Source organism: Uranotaenia lowii, chromosome 2 (assembly GCF_029784155.1).
Source record: "Uranotaenia lowii strain MFRU-FL chromosome 2, ASM2978415v1, whole genome shotgun sequence".
Taxonomy (NCBI): domain Eukaryota; kingdom Metazoa; phylum Arthropoda; class Insecta; order Diptera; family Culicidae; genus Uranotaenia; species Uranotaenia lowii.
In genome coordinates this window covers 119045721-119060645 of record NC_073692.1, presented here as the reverse complement: position 1 = coordinate 119060645, position 14925 = coordinate 119045721, and the positions used below count along the sequence as shown (strand labels likewise).

General features: G+C 33.5%; 1 protein-coding gene across 3 annotated transcripts in view; it reads left to right on the top strand.

The window, feature by feature from the left end:
• The window catches only part of LOC129743736 (1-phosphatidylinositol 4,5-bisphosphate phosphodiesterase classes I and II), a 373988-nt gene that overhangs the window by 325288 nt on the left and 33775 nt on the right, over positions 1-14925 (top strand). For all 3 annotated transcript variants that reach the window (XM_055735865.1, XM_055735864.1, XM_055735863.1), the window contains exon 10: positions 483-856. In XM_055735865.1, coding sequence (XP_055591840.1) covers positions 483-856 — 374 coding nt within the window. The remainder of the gene's footprint in view (positions 1-482; positions 857-14925) is intronic.

Sequence of the window (14925 nt, the reverse complement as noted above, 5' to 3'; positions counted from 1 at the left end):
ACACCTCAACCATCCATTAGTGCGCATTAAGCAAAGTGATGAACGGGGGAATGAGTTCCCATCTTTCGATGGTTGTCCTCCACGTTTTCACACGTTTTTCTGTTTAAGAAATTAGGTTGTCTAGAGTGTTGAATCTTATGAAACACTTGCATTAGTATACTGTTACTCATGGCAAGTTCGTCCTATCTGCATTCTCATAATTTTTGACTTTATGGTTGGAGTAACTATGAATTTATTGTACTTTTAGTAAAAACTTAATACTCGATACTTCTTTCAAAAATTTATTTTTTACATAAGAAATGGGAGAGGTTCAATTGCTTATCATAATAGCATAAAAATTTCATTTAGCTTTAAAAACACATTAAACCGGAGGAATATTTCATAGTTACAATCTCGTCTGCTTTCTTTTCACCTTTTTCACAAATATCTTCAAACTGCACTGCGGGTTTTCCCACGACAAACACACGGTGTCCGCGGATCAGCTGGTGCAAGCTTACAACTGCAATCACAATCACAAAACCAAACCGTTGTACCAGATGAAAACTCTGCCACAGGTATCACACAAATCACAAACAACAACAATGTCATCAACAATGGCAACAGCCAAAACAACAGCAATAACAACAATGGCAGCTGCAACGTCGTAATCACCACCACCACCAACAACAATATCAGCAACGCGAATGCCGCCGACGACGATTCAGCAACGCCAGTCATCTCCACCACAACAGAAACCATCAATTCCAACAGCTCCACTGCCACCAATTGTAGCATCAGTGCAACAAATGGCACAGCCAGTGCAACTCCAAACGTGACCGGAAATGGCGACGTGATGCACCATGCACCTCCATTACAGGTATCAATCTCTTTGTGTGTGTTTCAACATTTTCCTCTATCGTCAAACTATCGACAGGTTCAACGCATCATTAAATCAGGACAAAGAGATAGGGTAAAACAATAAAATGTGTTCCGTTAACTGTTTGATAGATGATAGATTGTAAAAAGCATGTAGAAGAAGTGCGCATTTGGTTGCAAACACACAAAAAAATTTCGAACCTTTACCATAGGAAGAGTTGGAGAAATTAACGACAAAATACTAAAGATTGAAGACTAAAGCTTAAAGACTAAAGACTAAAGACTAAAGACTAAAGACTAAAGACTAAAGACTAAAGACTAAAGACTAAAGACTAAAGACTAAAGACTAAAGACTAAAGACTAAAGACTAAAGACTAAAGACTAAAGACTAAAGACTAAAGACTAAAGACTAAAGACTAAAGACTAAAGACTAAAGACTAAAGACTAAAGACTAAAGACTAAAGACTTAAGACTTATGACTAAAGACTAAAGGCACAAGACTAAAGACTTAAGACTAAAGATGAAAGACTAATGACTGCATGTTTGAATGGGAATCTCCGATAGTGAATGGACCAAAAATCAGAATACGACACAATTTTAAAGGCGCTTTAAAACTCTCCACTCTTTAAAAATTGTTAGCACATACTTAAAACTTGAATAAAATTGAGATTTCAGTCGGGACATATGAGAACAAAAATAGATCTCATCCAAATTTTTTTTTATGCGTTGTCTTCTTTTTCTTAACGCTAAAGCCACACAAAAAAACATGTTTTGGGAATCTTGGTTCATAAAGTTTAGAACGATGTATAATACTTACAACTTTTTGTGTTATTAGTTTTCCGAAATAAGATATTAAAAAATAAGGTTCCCAGAAATTTTTTTCAGTACGTATCCTAGCCGGATGAATTCGGACAATTTTATCTAAAAATCTGGCAAAATCCGGGCATTGGTGAATTCGAATTTGTCGACCAAAAATCTGGGCAATATCCGGGCAAATTTGGTAAAAACCCTAGAATTACTCAACAAAAATAAAATTAAAATTTGAAAAAAAAATTCATCAAAACTCTTAAGCAGATTTTTGATCGTGTTTGAGGCTTCAAAAAATTAAGTATAATTGAAACCTATATTCAACACAATTGTTTTCTTCATATAATGAGAAGGCGACCTCTAGCGGACAAAATGGAAGCACTAAGTCGAGAAATTCGTCTTACTTGTGAATAGCGGTGTTCCGTACTCGTCTTGCTCAGGGATGTCAGTTATAATAAATGAAATTCTTTATTTCTATGCTTGATCCATACAAATTTTTGTGAATCAATAAACAAACAAAAATGAGTTTAGTAAAATATGTCCATACCATAATTGTAAATATTTCTGAACAAAATATGGATCGGAGCAATTACTTTCAATTACCTTCCTTATTTGATTATTTCAAAAGACAGATTTTGATCAGCATAAAGTGTTTTTTAAGAAAAAGAATTTAAATTCAATCGGCTTAGAATAGAAAAAACTAGTCATACTAGACGACAAGTTTCGCTTTTCAATTTGGCCAATAATGGTTTTTTCGACAATTCGTATTGAAAGATGGTATTGATATTGTCTCATGCCAGATGTTTCTTGTTAGTATTTGAAAATTAGGTTAGGTTCGTTCGATCATTTATCAAATCCAGATCTTAAGTCAAAGGCTTTTATACCGAACTTTTAAACAGCAATGATAGACAATTTTTTATAGTAAAAAATCAATGCTTACAAATAGTTTCCGAAGTGCCGGTGCTCTAAAAAACAAAAGGCTCCCCGAGCAGACTTTGATGCCCAAGTCGATAGCAAATTGAAACCAAAATAAGCTGTCAACAGCAAATTGATAGCATATCGCGCTGTAGATTCTGTGGTGATAGCAAAACTAGGCATCATTAAGGTCTTGATAATTTTAGATTGATGGCAAGTTGAGACTAAAATTAGCTTTCAACAGCAAACGGTTAGCATAATTTGGTGTACAATTTAACTGATAGCAAAACCAAGGCAAACTGATAGGCATCACCAAGACGTCAATGTTTATTTTGTAGAAAACTGCGAAGTAAAAAAAAGTCCAAATAATAACACATTAAGATGTTTTTGTACATTCACAAAATTAACCATAAACTTTCAGGTTGTTATCATGCAATATAAATTTAACCCAATAGTTTTTTTTGGGGAAATAACTCAAAATAGTACAACAAGTATCACAAATTTAAAAAAAAAAACTAAACCAGAATGATTCATTGTATAATACTGATTAATCCGGGTGATAAGAGCCGACCCGAGCAGACTTTGATGCCCAAATCGATAGCATAGTGAAACCAAATTAAGGCATCAAGAGCAGAATGAGAGCATCATTTGCTATTTACTATTCTTTGATAGCAAAATTAGGCGTCATTATGGCATCCATATTTTTCATCTGATGGCATGCATAGGCCAAAATAATCTATCAACAGCAAACTGTTAGCACAATTTGATGTAGAATTATATCCGATAGCAAGAATAGGTATCAATAAGCTTTCATATTTTTTTTTTTCAAAAACAAGGCTGATATCGAAAGGCATTTTTGGTGCCAAATTCACCAAATAGTATAATTTGGTTTTAAAATGTTACTAATAAAACCTAAAAAAAAGTATAATTTGGAAAAATTAAGTTTTTTTTTAAATACAACAAAGTGAAATCAGTAGCCTAAGTTGGTGAAATAACAATGATTTTTTTTAACCAATCATAAAAACCGGGATTGTTATTGTAACATACTTTTTTGTAGACTTAGTTTGAACCAGTTTTCCGATTGATTGTTAGTTTTTTCGTGATACAGTGATCGATCCGAATAATTTTTAATTCAAGAACCCTAATCACATTCCAATACACCATAAAAATATAAAATAATGATTTGCGAAGTTCCTTCGTCTCGAACGTAACATTACACTCAGAAATAAATAAAATATTTCACATTTCTTCCCCTTTACGCACAAGGATATTTCTTATGGTGTAATTACTGGGATATTTCTCACTGAGAAATATTTCTGCAATCAAAAATCGACAACAGCGTTATCTGGTGGTCTTAAAAATAATTCAAAAGTCCTATTAGTAATTTTGGACCAAAACGAAATTTTTCGGAACAAATAAAAATAAAGAGATGAAAAGTTTTATTTACAATGTTCTTTACCTTAAGGGGGGGGTAGGGTCTAACGGGTATAAAAAAAACACCTTTTTCACGATTTTTTTCTAGAGCTATCGTTCCAACAAATGTATTCAAATTTTTTGCATTATACAAAGCATTGTTAAAAGAACATTTAGTAATTTTTTCGTAGAAAAATATTGAAAAATGAGCCGGTGACGGAGCATTTTCGAGGATGCCTTTTAAAAAACAGGATTAGCGGTGGACACTGTATCTCAGCACAGAATCATCTGAAGTCAAAAAATCAGAGCAAAATATTTTTAATAGATGTTTTTCTGGACCCCAACGTTTTTATTTAACTTATAAATATTTTTATGAAATTTTTGTGGCTGTTTGAAGTGAAAACTACGATTTTTAACTTAAAAATCCGCCATTTTTCACCTCTAAAACCTCCCCAAAGTAAAAAAATCAAAAAAGAAAAACGTTGGGGTCTGGTATTTTATATGTAGAAAATATGTTCCAAATTTGAAGAGAATCGGATAAGTAGTTTTCAAATGACGATGTCCACGGACTTTAAAAATGCGCTTTCGAGAAAAACGCGTTTGAAGTTTCTGCTCTTGCTTTCTTGCAGTATTAGATAGGAGGAGATAAAGGCCTATAACTTTTACAGTTTTGCTTCAATCGACTTGAAAATTTGACACAACATTCTTGAAATGTTTTACAATAAGAAAATAAAAAAATAAAAAAATCGATTTTTTGAAAGTGTTAGACCCTACCCCCCCCCCCCCTTAAGCTTAAAATAAAAACAAAAACAAATTTACACTTAAAAAAAATGGTTTTATAATTTTTTTTTATGTAAGAGAGAGTGGGGTAACATGGGCCTTGAGGAAACGTGGGCCACTCTTAATATCTCAGATGTGTGTTGAGATGAAAATCGCAATCCAACTGTCATCGCCGTCGCTTTGCGTGAGCATATTTTCTATATGTTGTTGTACGTGTATTATATTAATTATTAAGTCGTTTCGGTTAAGCGATGTTTCGTTTCTGAAAAAGTTCTTTGCAATGAACTTAAATTGTTTTCAACATCTGAAACTTAATAAGACCGATGACATAGTGAATACGATGCGATGCGGCGAATGCGATTGAATGCAGCGAACACATTTGATGAAAATGTATATGAATCGCTTAAACCTGACATACTCATCGCGGCGAAGCAGATGACAATTTCTTCCGCCGCTCGAGTTCGCTACGTGCGTGAATTCGCATCGCATCGCTTTCACTATGTCATCGGCCAAAGAAATATACGAACATTGTTCCGATCACTCGCCAAAAGAAAAAAGAAGGTTAATTTTAGTTTATACTCTATTTGGATGTACCTAGGAGTAAACCTATTAATGAGTCTCGAATCGGGAGCGTGTACAAAAAACGAAACAAAAACAAATTTTTGTTTACAATTGAACCAACATTTTCAACAACGCAACCGATCAACTTCAATTCCCGGTTCTTTTTCGAGTTGTCTCCCAGTTCCCGCGACGTGTTACTTACAGCCGAATGTTTGGATTAACCACCGTGAACAATGTTCATAATCAGACGTGTTTACCGATGTCAAAATTCTGGTTCCGGTAAGTTTTAGTTAAATAGAGGAAACAGCTTACATCGAACTGCTTTTATTCACTTCCTTTTGCACCACCAATTAGCAATTCAAGTTTACCGGAAGCAAGAAGTGAAAATCAGTCTGAGGTGTGATCTGGTGCATTGGCAGTGGATACAATCAATGCCATTCTCAATTGGGTGGTGTCGATCAGCTTTTCCTCTGGAATGGGGTAGAAATTATGGCATCTGTTCAGCCAAACCGAAACGACCGAAACCATTCCCAGCCCCTGCCAGTTCCAACAAGTGTGTCCGCGGAAATAGATCTTTTTCACAATCTGCTGTCGGTTTCAGTAACTAAAAGCTATTTTCCAAAAACCACATAGTGTATGTTCAATCTCAGGGTAGGTTCGTTTATATTTTTAATATAACAATATCTAGAAAGAACCAGAACATGAATTGCTATGAATAAAAAAAAATTTTTTTCGTTCACATCTGTAGGCCTGAATTGCGAGCGAAACTTCAAAAAGATTGCGACTGCTCTTCTTTATGCAGTATCGGGTAGCTCCACAATAAGCTGCGAATCGGTCTAAACGTCGTGGAACCGTTAATCATTAAGGCGATGAAGATCAAGATCCGACCTCGGCTTAAACATTGGAATTCCTGCGTCTAGTTTCGGTATGTAGGTTTTCGTGTCTTTTTTTCTTCAAAATTTTAACATTAATTCATTTTTTTTCAGTTTGTCTGTTATGTTTTAGCCTGTCGAAAGTCAAATTGAACAACAACTTTCAGGAGCATCTAAATATAAAAGAGAGGCGTAAATTTGAAAACATCTTCAGAACAAGGAATTCTGTCAGATAGCCAAATAACCTCGGACGAAATCACCAAGCCAAGACGATAAGCTCAACACCTATTTCAATGAGGTCCATACCGGAATGTTCGGAAGAAGATGTTCTGATCGCATCCGAAATTGGCGTATGTTCCCCCGGATTTTGGATCTTGCACGCATATCAGAGGTACCGACAATTGAGCATCTAGGTCGATTTAACCCGTCAACTCTATTCGGGTCTCCAATATCACCCTGGAGGATCCCTGAGCAATTGTTGTCGGCAACATAATTAGCTACGGGGTCTGCATCCATTGACTAATCGTCCAAATTGTGTTCACGAGATAATACCCTGAACGTCGATTCGGCTTTTTTTTATATTATTGGACGGGTTTACAATGAAATTGCATATTTTCCCAGGAATTTTACTAAAGTTTAGTTTTGGTGTTTTATAAACGAATTATTTTTGCAGATTTTTCTGCTTTTTTAAGTTTTAAAGATTTAATTATCTTAAACATTTTAGAGAGTTTTTTAACGATTATCTGTTTTATTTTACATTTCTTCTTTAATACATGCTATGACTTTTAAGAGAAGTTTTTTATCAATTAGATGTTTTTCAAGGAAAAAAATTATTTAATAACCCACATTGCGAGTTTTAAACGCCTTTGGGTAGGCAAGGAATCGAAATAAAAAACTTCGTTTTCCAATTCAAATGCAAAGCAGTATATAAATTCAGGCGTTTAGTTTAACAGAGTTGGGCACTCAATTGTAAAAAATCAACAATTAGAATAATGAAGTAAAATTTGGAAAAAGGAACTCACTCAATACTTATACTGCAAAATTGTAGCGAACTTTGCTATCACGCCTTGATAGTTTAATTTACTGTCATTTTGCTCGATACAAAGCAAAAATGAAAGCAAAACATTCGTACTTGGTTAGCAACGTGACGCCAAATTTTGCAAAAATTGAGACCCTAATTACACCTCATGCTTTCGAAAGATTTGAAAGCATAATGATGTTAAATTTTGCTATCATTGAAAGATATTTGATGCCTCATATTGGCATTATTATGCTTTCCAAGCTCTCAGAAAACGAGGTGTAGTTGGGGTCTCAATTTTAGCTAAATAAGGTATCACTTTGCTAAACAAGTATGAAAAATTGTGCTCTCATTTTTGCTGTGTACCACCTTATGTCAACCAAAATGAGAGCAAGTTGGGCTCTCAGGGCGTGATAGCAAAATTTGCTATAATTTTGCCATAAAAGTCTCCTCGGGCCACAATTAATATCCATGTACTCTGATAATGAATTTGGATTTATGCCTAAGAGATTTGTGACATATGTATCATTTTCCTAAAAACATGGACAAAGTGTAGGCTGGTGGTGCGAATTTTAAAAAGAATAGAAATTAAAATTGAAATATTTTTTTTTCTTTTCGCAACGTCTGATGGGAAGGATAACAGCTTGCTGTTAATTTCGTTGATAAAATATTTGCTACTTCCATAATTTAAAAGAAGTTAATACATCTGCAACGAGCATTAATGAAAATAAATACTTTCCTTGTTATTGTATTATAAAATTAAATAAAAACGAATCTGACTTAAGTCATACTAGCTTCAATTTAAATTAATCGATAGCTATTTTTGTGTCTGGTAAAAAAAGGAATAGGACTTTTGCACAGTGCATTAGTATAAGTAAGCCGTTGGGCAAACAAATGTGACAGCCCTATGTTAAATGAATACAAATCGACGAAAGAAGGATATTTTTTGAAGAATTAATGAAAACTATTGAAAAGTTTCTTATGTACGACACATTTCTGAAAATCTAAATAATTTTTTGACTGGTTTGTGATTTTTTTTTCTTATTTTGAGTGAGGTTTTTCTAAAAAAAAATGAAGACTTTGTACAGGATACCAGCGTATTCAGTGAAAGCAGGATAAAAAAAGCTCAAGTTACTTTATCAATTTCGTGAGGAAAGCTCGTAGCTTCATCTTCCAGGTTCAAAATTTTATATGATAGACCCAAATACGTGAACAAAGGATCTGGGGGAACCGTTCTATTTATGCTTTACAATGATGGTTGGCCTGTTTTTCATTTTTGTTTTTCATGATATCCAAAACAAAACTCACAGAATAGTTTCCACTTGTTAGCAAATGATCCGAAATATACTTAATGAATGTTTTTTTAGAGAAACTAAGCTTTCATTTAAGGAATAACCAATATTTTAGTTGAATTTTGCTTTTTTCGCATGTAAAAACCTCTAATGTGTGCCCAACAGACCTCTTGCATGTGTGTGTAGCAAAAGCCCTATATATTGTTCAATAAATCAGTGCCATTAAATTTGTTCGTACTGACAAATGAAATTCAGAGATTAAATCACATTTCTCAAATGAGCGAAATTTAGTTTTTAATGTGTACGTAAACTAAACAAAAAAATGACGAAAAAATGTTCGATCGACATCTCTGAGCAGCATTCTGACAGCTTCAGATTAACATTTTAAAAGGGCACAAATTGATTTTTTTTGTTATTAATAGAGACAAATGTGTGCAACAGAGTTGTTTTTTTTCTTCCAAATTTAAACCAATTGTACTGAAATAAATAAAAAAAGCACATTTACTTTAAATCAACATGAAAATTGAGTACGCATTAAGTACAATGTGACTTGTTATTAGCAAAAAGGAAAATTTCTGTTTCCATCATGGAATGTGACGAAATTTTTATAAAAAAAATCATCTCAGGTTCCGAATGGCATGAATGTAGGTTTTAAAATGAAACTTTTTTATTATTCCTTTAATCTTTAATGTTATAAAACAAATGATAATCCAAAACACAAAAAAACTATTTAAATACTATTAGGAATAATTAATAATTATCACTTTTGAATTTCCTTTTTTTAATACTTGAACTAAATTTAATTTTCGTCTATATGCAATTTATTTTTAATTTTTTTTAAGCTTCCGCTTATTTTAATTTGCTCTTTTGTATGCACATATTCTAGATGACGGATCGTTGTTAAAAACTCGAAATGAAGAAAGAGATAAAATAAATTTTGTGGAATTCGATATAAAGAAACTAAAAGGCGTGTTTGATTAAGAATATGTAGTTTGTTAACTCGTAAAGTGCTGGCGTAAATTCTCAATGCATGCTATGACAAAAGTCTAAAATCTGTGCTGGCAGATTTAATCGTGAATGTCGTAATTCAATGTATTTTCAGTTATTTATGTAGTCATAATAAATTAGTCATTTATTACAAATGCTTGACTTTAAAGTTTTTGAGTCTAATAACATTCCCATTCCATTCTTTTTTTTGAATTTTGCGCTGAATCGATAGTAATATTACAATCACGATGTTAAAGGACTTGTATAACATTTTAAGAATTGTAAAGCCGATGACATAGTGAGTGCGATGCGATGCCAACCGGCGAATGCGATTCATACGGCGAACCACATTTGATGAAAATGTATGTGAATCGCTTAAACCTGACATACTTAACGCGGTGAAGCAGATGTCAATTTGTTCCGCCGCTCGAGTTCGCATTGGCCGCGTTCGCCAATTCGCATCGCATCGCTCTCACTATATCATCGGCCTAAGAGTTTGTCCTGTTAATAATTTATATTTATTCAAATAGTAGTCATTTTACTTCCGCCTTTTCGATATGCTACGCCACACTTTTTGGTACACTGAACCCAAATTCACTCTTAAAATACACATGATTTTTCACTTAAAAACAAGGATCCAGTGATTTTCTTCCATTCAAGTGCTACATATACATTTCACTTGGCAATCACTTAAATTTCAAGTGAATTCATCCTTATTCACTTCAGTTTTCACTTGAATTTGAAGTGAGAAAAAATATTCACTTCCCCATCACTTGAATTTCAAGTGAATTTCGGGTTGTAATTGTGTTTATTTTTAGAGTTCAAAATGGCAAATTCTAAAGAGCAGCGTTTAAAGCATGGGTGGCCAACATTTTCAACAGGCGTGCCAAATTTCAGAAATGAGGTTGGCTGGCGGGCCAAAAAAAAACAAATTGATCTGGAGTAATCAAAATAAAAAAATTACAGATTTTTGAAAACGCTATAAAAACATTTGCCTAGGTCACATCGAGTCAATATTAAACATGTCAGATTGCCCGATTTTATCCGGGCTTGCCCCGATATTTAATACAAAATTTGGGAAAACTCCGGTCTGAATCGGTTGCTCGGATTTATTTTTTTTTGCAAATCGAACAAAAAAATAATGTATTGTAATATTGTGAAAAAAATATATTTGATGCATTTAACTCGAGAATTTTTGAGACAGTATATAAAATTAATTATTAAAGGTTTTGTGGAAGCTCAAAACAAGATTTAAAATCTGCTGATAACTTTTGATGGACTTTTTTTTCAATTTTTTTTTCTATTGATATTGCTTGGAGTTTTGATCGACAATTTTGAAATCACACGCCCGCATTTTGCCAGGTTTTTAGATGAAAATAGTCCGGATTTTTCCGACCCAAATACGTGCTGGAAAAATTCTGGCAACCTTAGTATGGATTCATATTAAAAAGTCGTTTTTGTTACTTGCATAATTTTACAAATTTTGCTCCATTTGAAAAATAGTAGGTATAAAAATTACGCAATACTAAATGAATAATCCCTCCCAACTTATGTTTGTACGTCAATCTTTTCAAGACATTTAAAATCTCATCGGTTTATTCATCCCAGAAATGTCAAATGGCGTGACTACAATAGACATAAAGTAAATTTTATGGTCTCCAAATAAAATAAAAATGAGCGCTCATTTTCCAAAATTTTCAAGTTTCCCCTTTTCCTTAGAAAAAAAATTGATGGATGAATTAAAAAAAACCGCAGAATGGTTTGTTGAAAAAAAGTAGCGTTCACAAGCTTTTGATATTTAAAAGAATTTTTTTTTTCAACGAACGAAAATTTTTTGAGAGATTTGTCAGTACCAAACCGGTTCTAGTAAAATTTTACTAACCAACTGTAAATTCTGTCTAGTTTTTCATTATTGATGTTCATAAATACAGAGCAAGATGTTAATTAAAATATATTTGGATTTGGTTGAATTTTCATAATACATTTTTTTTCTCTTAAAGCCTAGCAAACAATAACAAATACCGAACGACTTGGATAATTTAAAAATTGTTATTGTAATTGTTTTTTTTTTACAGCGACGGTAACCATTCTTGTCAAATTAAATGAGGCCCGCAGAGCCAAAGGTGTATTAGTGTAAAAATGATCGGTTTTAAGTAAACAGTTCCAAACGATACTCCATGTTGAATTTTTTAGATATGATGTTCCATAAATGTTCTTTTAGATAAAAACGCGAGAGATAATTAACTTGAAACTTACTTAGAAATTCAGATAAATTTCACTCGAACGTCATAGTGTGATAAACTTGACCAGTCACTTAGTGAATTCACTTGACCCATCACTTAAAATTCAAACGAAATTACGTATGGCGAAAATTCACTACAGATGTCACTTACTTTTTAAGTGAATATCATTTTGCGTGTATTTTCAATTGAAAAAATAGGACACCTGGCATCTCTGATCAGAGCTCCGAGAAAATTCACAGTGAATATTTCCATTTCTGTCGCCAGATAGCGCTATTCGTGTCTCCCGTTTTCTCGTTAAGTGAAGTATATCTGAAAAAATCCTTTTATGAATATTTCTTTAAAACTAGCTCAAAATATTTAATTTTGGACGGATGAATAGAAAACTTTCACAACAAAATTTGATTATTTTTTTTTTAATGATTTGGCCAATAATTTAGCCAAAATCCGGGATTTTTTCAATGAAATCCGGGCAACCGGGCCAGACTGGACTTTTCCAAATTATACATTAAATACCCGGGCAAACCCGGATAAAACCGAGCAATCTGGCAACCTTATGTAAAAAATTATTTTTTCGGAAAGTTGATCATCTGCCGTTTTGCTGGTATTTTTTTTTCATCCCCCTTTGTCTTTGATGGGAAAGCTATGAGAATGTTATTAAAACGCTTCCTAATGCCGGTCCGGCACAGAATCTTATACCGATAATTCCACCTCCAAGGAAGTATATTATTTGAGTAGAGTCTGATTTGTGGGTGTACGAGGTACAATTTGGCAAAACACGTCAGGTGACTCGCCAACTAAGGTACATTTTAGCTGCACTTTTAATCACTTGTTGGTTTAGGCTTGTGTCATGACGGCCTTCGTATAACTATTAAAATTATATCTATCTACATATTTGAAAATGTATAATGCGTAGGGAAGAGGCGGACTAAATGTGCATATTAAGGAAAGTACTCATTTTCTCCCATATTCTAATCCACATGAGCGGACATCTGTTTTATATACGTTTGAGCAATTTTTCTGTTAAAATCTCTTGCAGTTTTTGTGAAAGTAATTTAATAAAAAAAAGTAGTCAAAATAGCCGATTTCCGAAACCGGCGGGCTAAATGCGCATGTTTATGTTTTTAGCTATATTTAATTTACACTTGCAATATTTTGATATTATTTAATTGAAAATGGTAGAAACGGATGTTAAGTTATGTATGCCATATGGCCATATTTTATGGTAATATTTTGTTCATATCGTATTTTTATCGGATCAGTTCACTGTGAGATTGTGATTTGAACGATCAATGATAAAAAGTAAAAAATTTCTAAGACTAATCTATTATTTTATGTATAGAATTTAACCTGCCCGACATAGGCATTCAAAACCTGTCTCTTATTTCAATATCTTATCATTTACAACTGATTTAATCAAATATTATATCGAATAGGTGGACAAAAACTATATACACATGAGCTGTCATCTGTTTTCAATACATTGGAGTTATATTTATGTTGAAATCTCCTTCAGTTTTTGAGAAATCGATTTTATTAAAACTGTTGTGTAAATTGCCAAACCTCAAACCGTGAGGGCTAAATGCGCCTATTTACATTTTAGGCAAAATTTCTGTGTTTTTGGCAAAATTTCCGTAAAATTTCATTGGAAATGCTAGAAGCTGATAAGTTTCATACGACAAAGCTGAAGTTTTATAAAAATCTTTATTTTTTTTATTTTATAGAAAAAAAAACAAAAGTTAGATTTGCCATATTATGGAGGCAATTCATCCATAAGAAAAAAAATATCAAATCTGTTTTGAGATTTTCAATTCTCACTAAAGGTGTTAATTCTTTCTTGCCTTATGTTCAAAGCGCATCACTATCAAAATGCATTGATTAGATATGTTGTCTTGTCAGCCATTTCGTCAAACGGCCGTAGGTGCATTTAACCCGATATGCCGTTTTTGGAAACCTTTCGCCTATAAGGTTGTGCGAAATACAAAGGTGATTATTTCAATATTTTTGCTTACAACTTGCTTGAACCCGTTTTTTGGAATGGGATATTCGGTAGAGTTAAACATATTTAGTGGCGAAGGGTCATCGATTGAGTTATAAAAAATAGCAAATTTTAACACAATGCAAATTTGGTTTCAATAATATATAAGTTGGATCTCATAACTATAACTTAACATAAATATTGAGTTTTTTTCTATAATCTGTTTGAATATTTTAATCAATACGCGAGAGACAAAAGTCATGCCCATCTATTTTTCACATTATCGATAATGTTTCGAATTGTGAATGAAATCATCATAATCAACCTTTGGCATCCACTTTGTTACACACTTGAAGCCAGCTTTCTTTCCAGATTGGTTGGCAGTTTGATGTGTCCCCTAATTGGACAGTTGGCTAGTTGGTTCATCTTCACCAAATCATCATCATCCTTGTGTGCCGGATCATCAACTGACTGACTGACTGACCTGTACTGCTGCACTGATGCACTTGAATAACCGAGAATTTGCTGCATCTGTCATGCCAGCGTACCTTTCTACTACCAGGAGGAAAAACTACGCTCATCGGGTCACGTTAATGATGTTTACATTGCAACAGAAGCAGCAGCAACGGTGCCCTTTGGCATCCCGGAACAACAACATTGTAGATGCCCGGTAGCTAAACAGGAATGGTTTGCGTAGAAATGTACTTCCGGGGAGCTGAACGTCCCGGAAACGGTTGCCTACCCTGATGAGTTTATCTTTGTCAACAACGGGTACACTTTGTGAGTGAAAATTTAAGAGACCCAGATCAATCTAAAGCGGAGAGTCTCTGACATAAATATACAAAATTCATGCAAGAGAAAGTGCTTCGAGAATTTCAGGGTTATCTTTTTTATCATTTTCTTGGAAAATTAGCTTTGTTGGATTTTCTCAGATGAAACGAGTGTTTCAGATTTATTGTGGAACCTGTTCCTGCCACACATTATCTTAAATCAATTTAACTTCCTTCTACTTCCCTTCCATTTATACCGTTATTGATTGATATGACCACAAAGGAGATTCCGGCATCCGAGACGCGTTCAAACAGTTCCGACACAGAACCCATACACATTCCACAATGAACTGGTTGAGGAAAACACATAAAACGGAGCACATTTTCCAAAAGATTACCTTTCCGACCCAATACCACAGAAAAATACTTGCTAATTC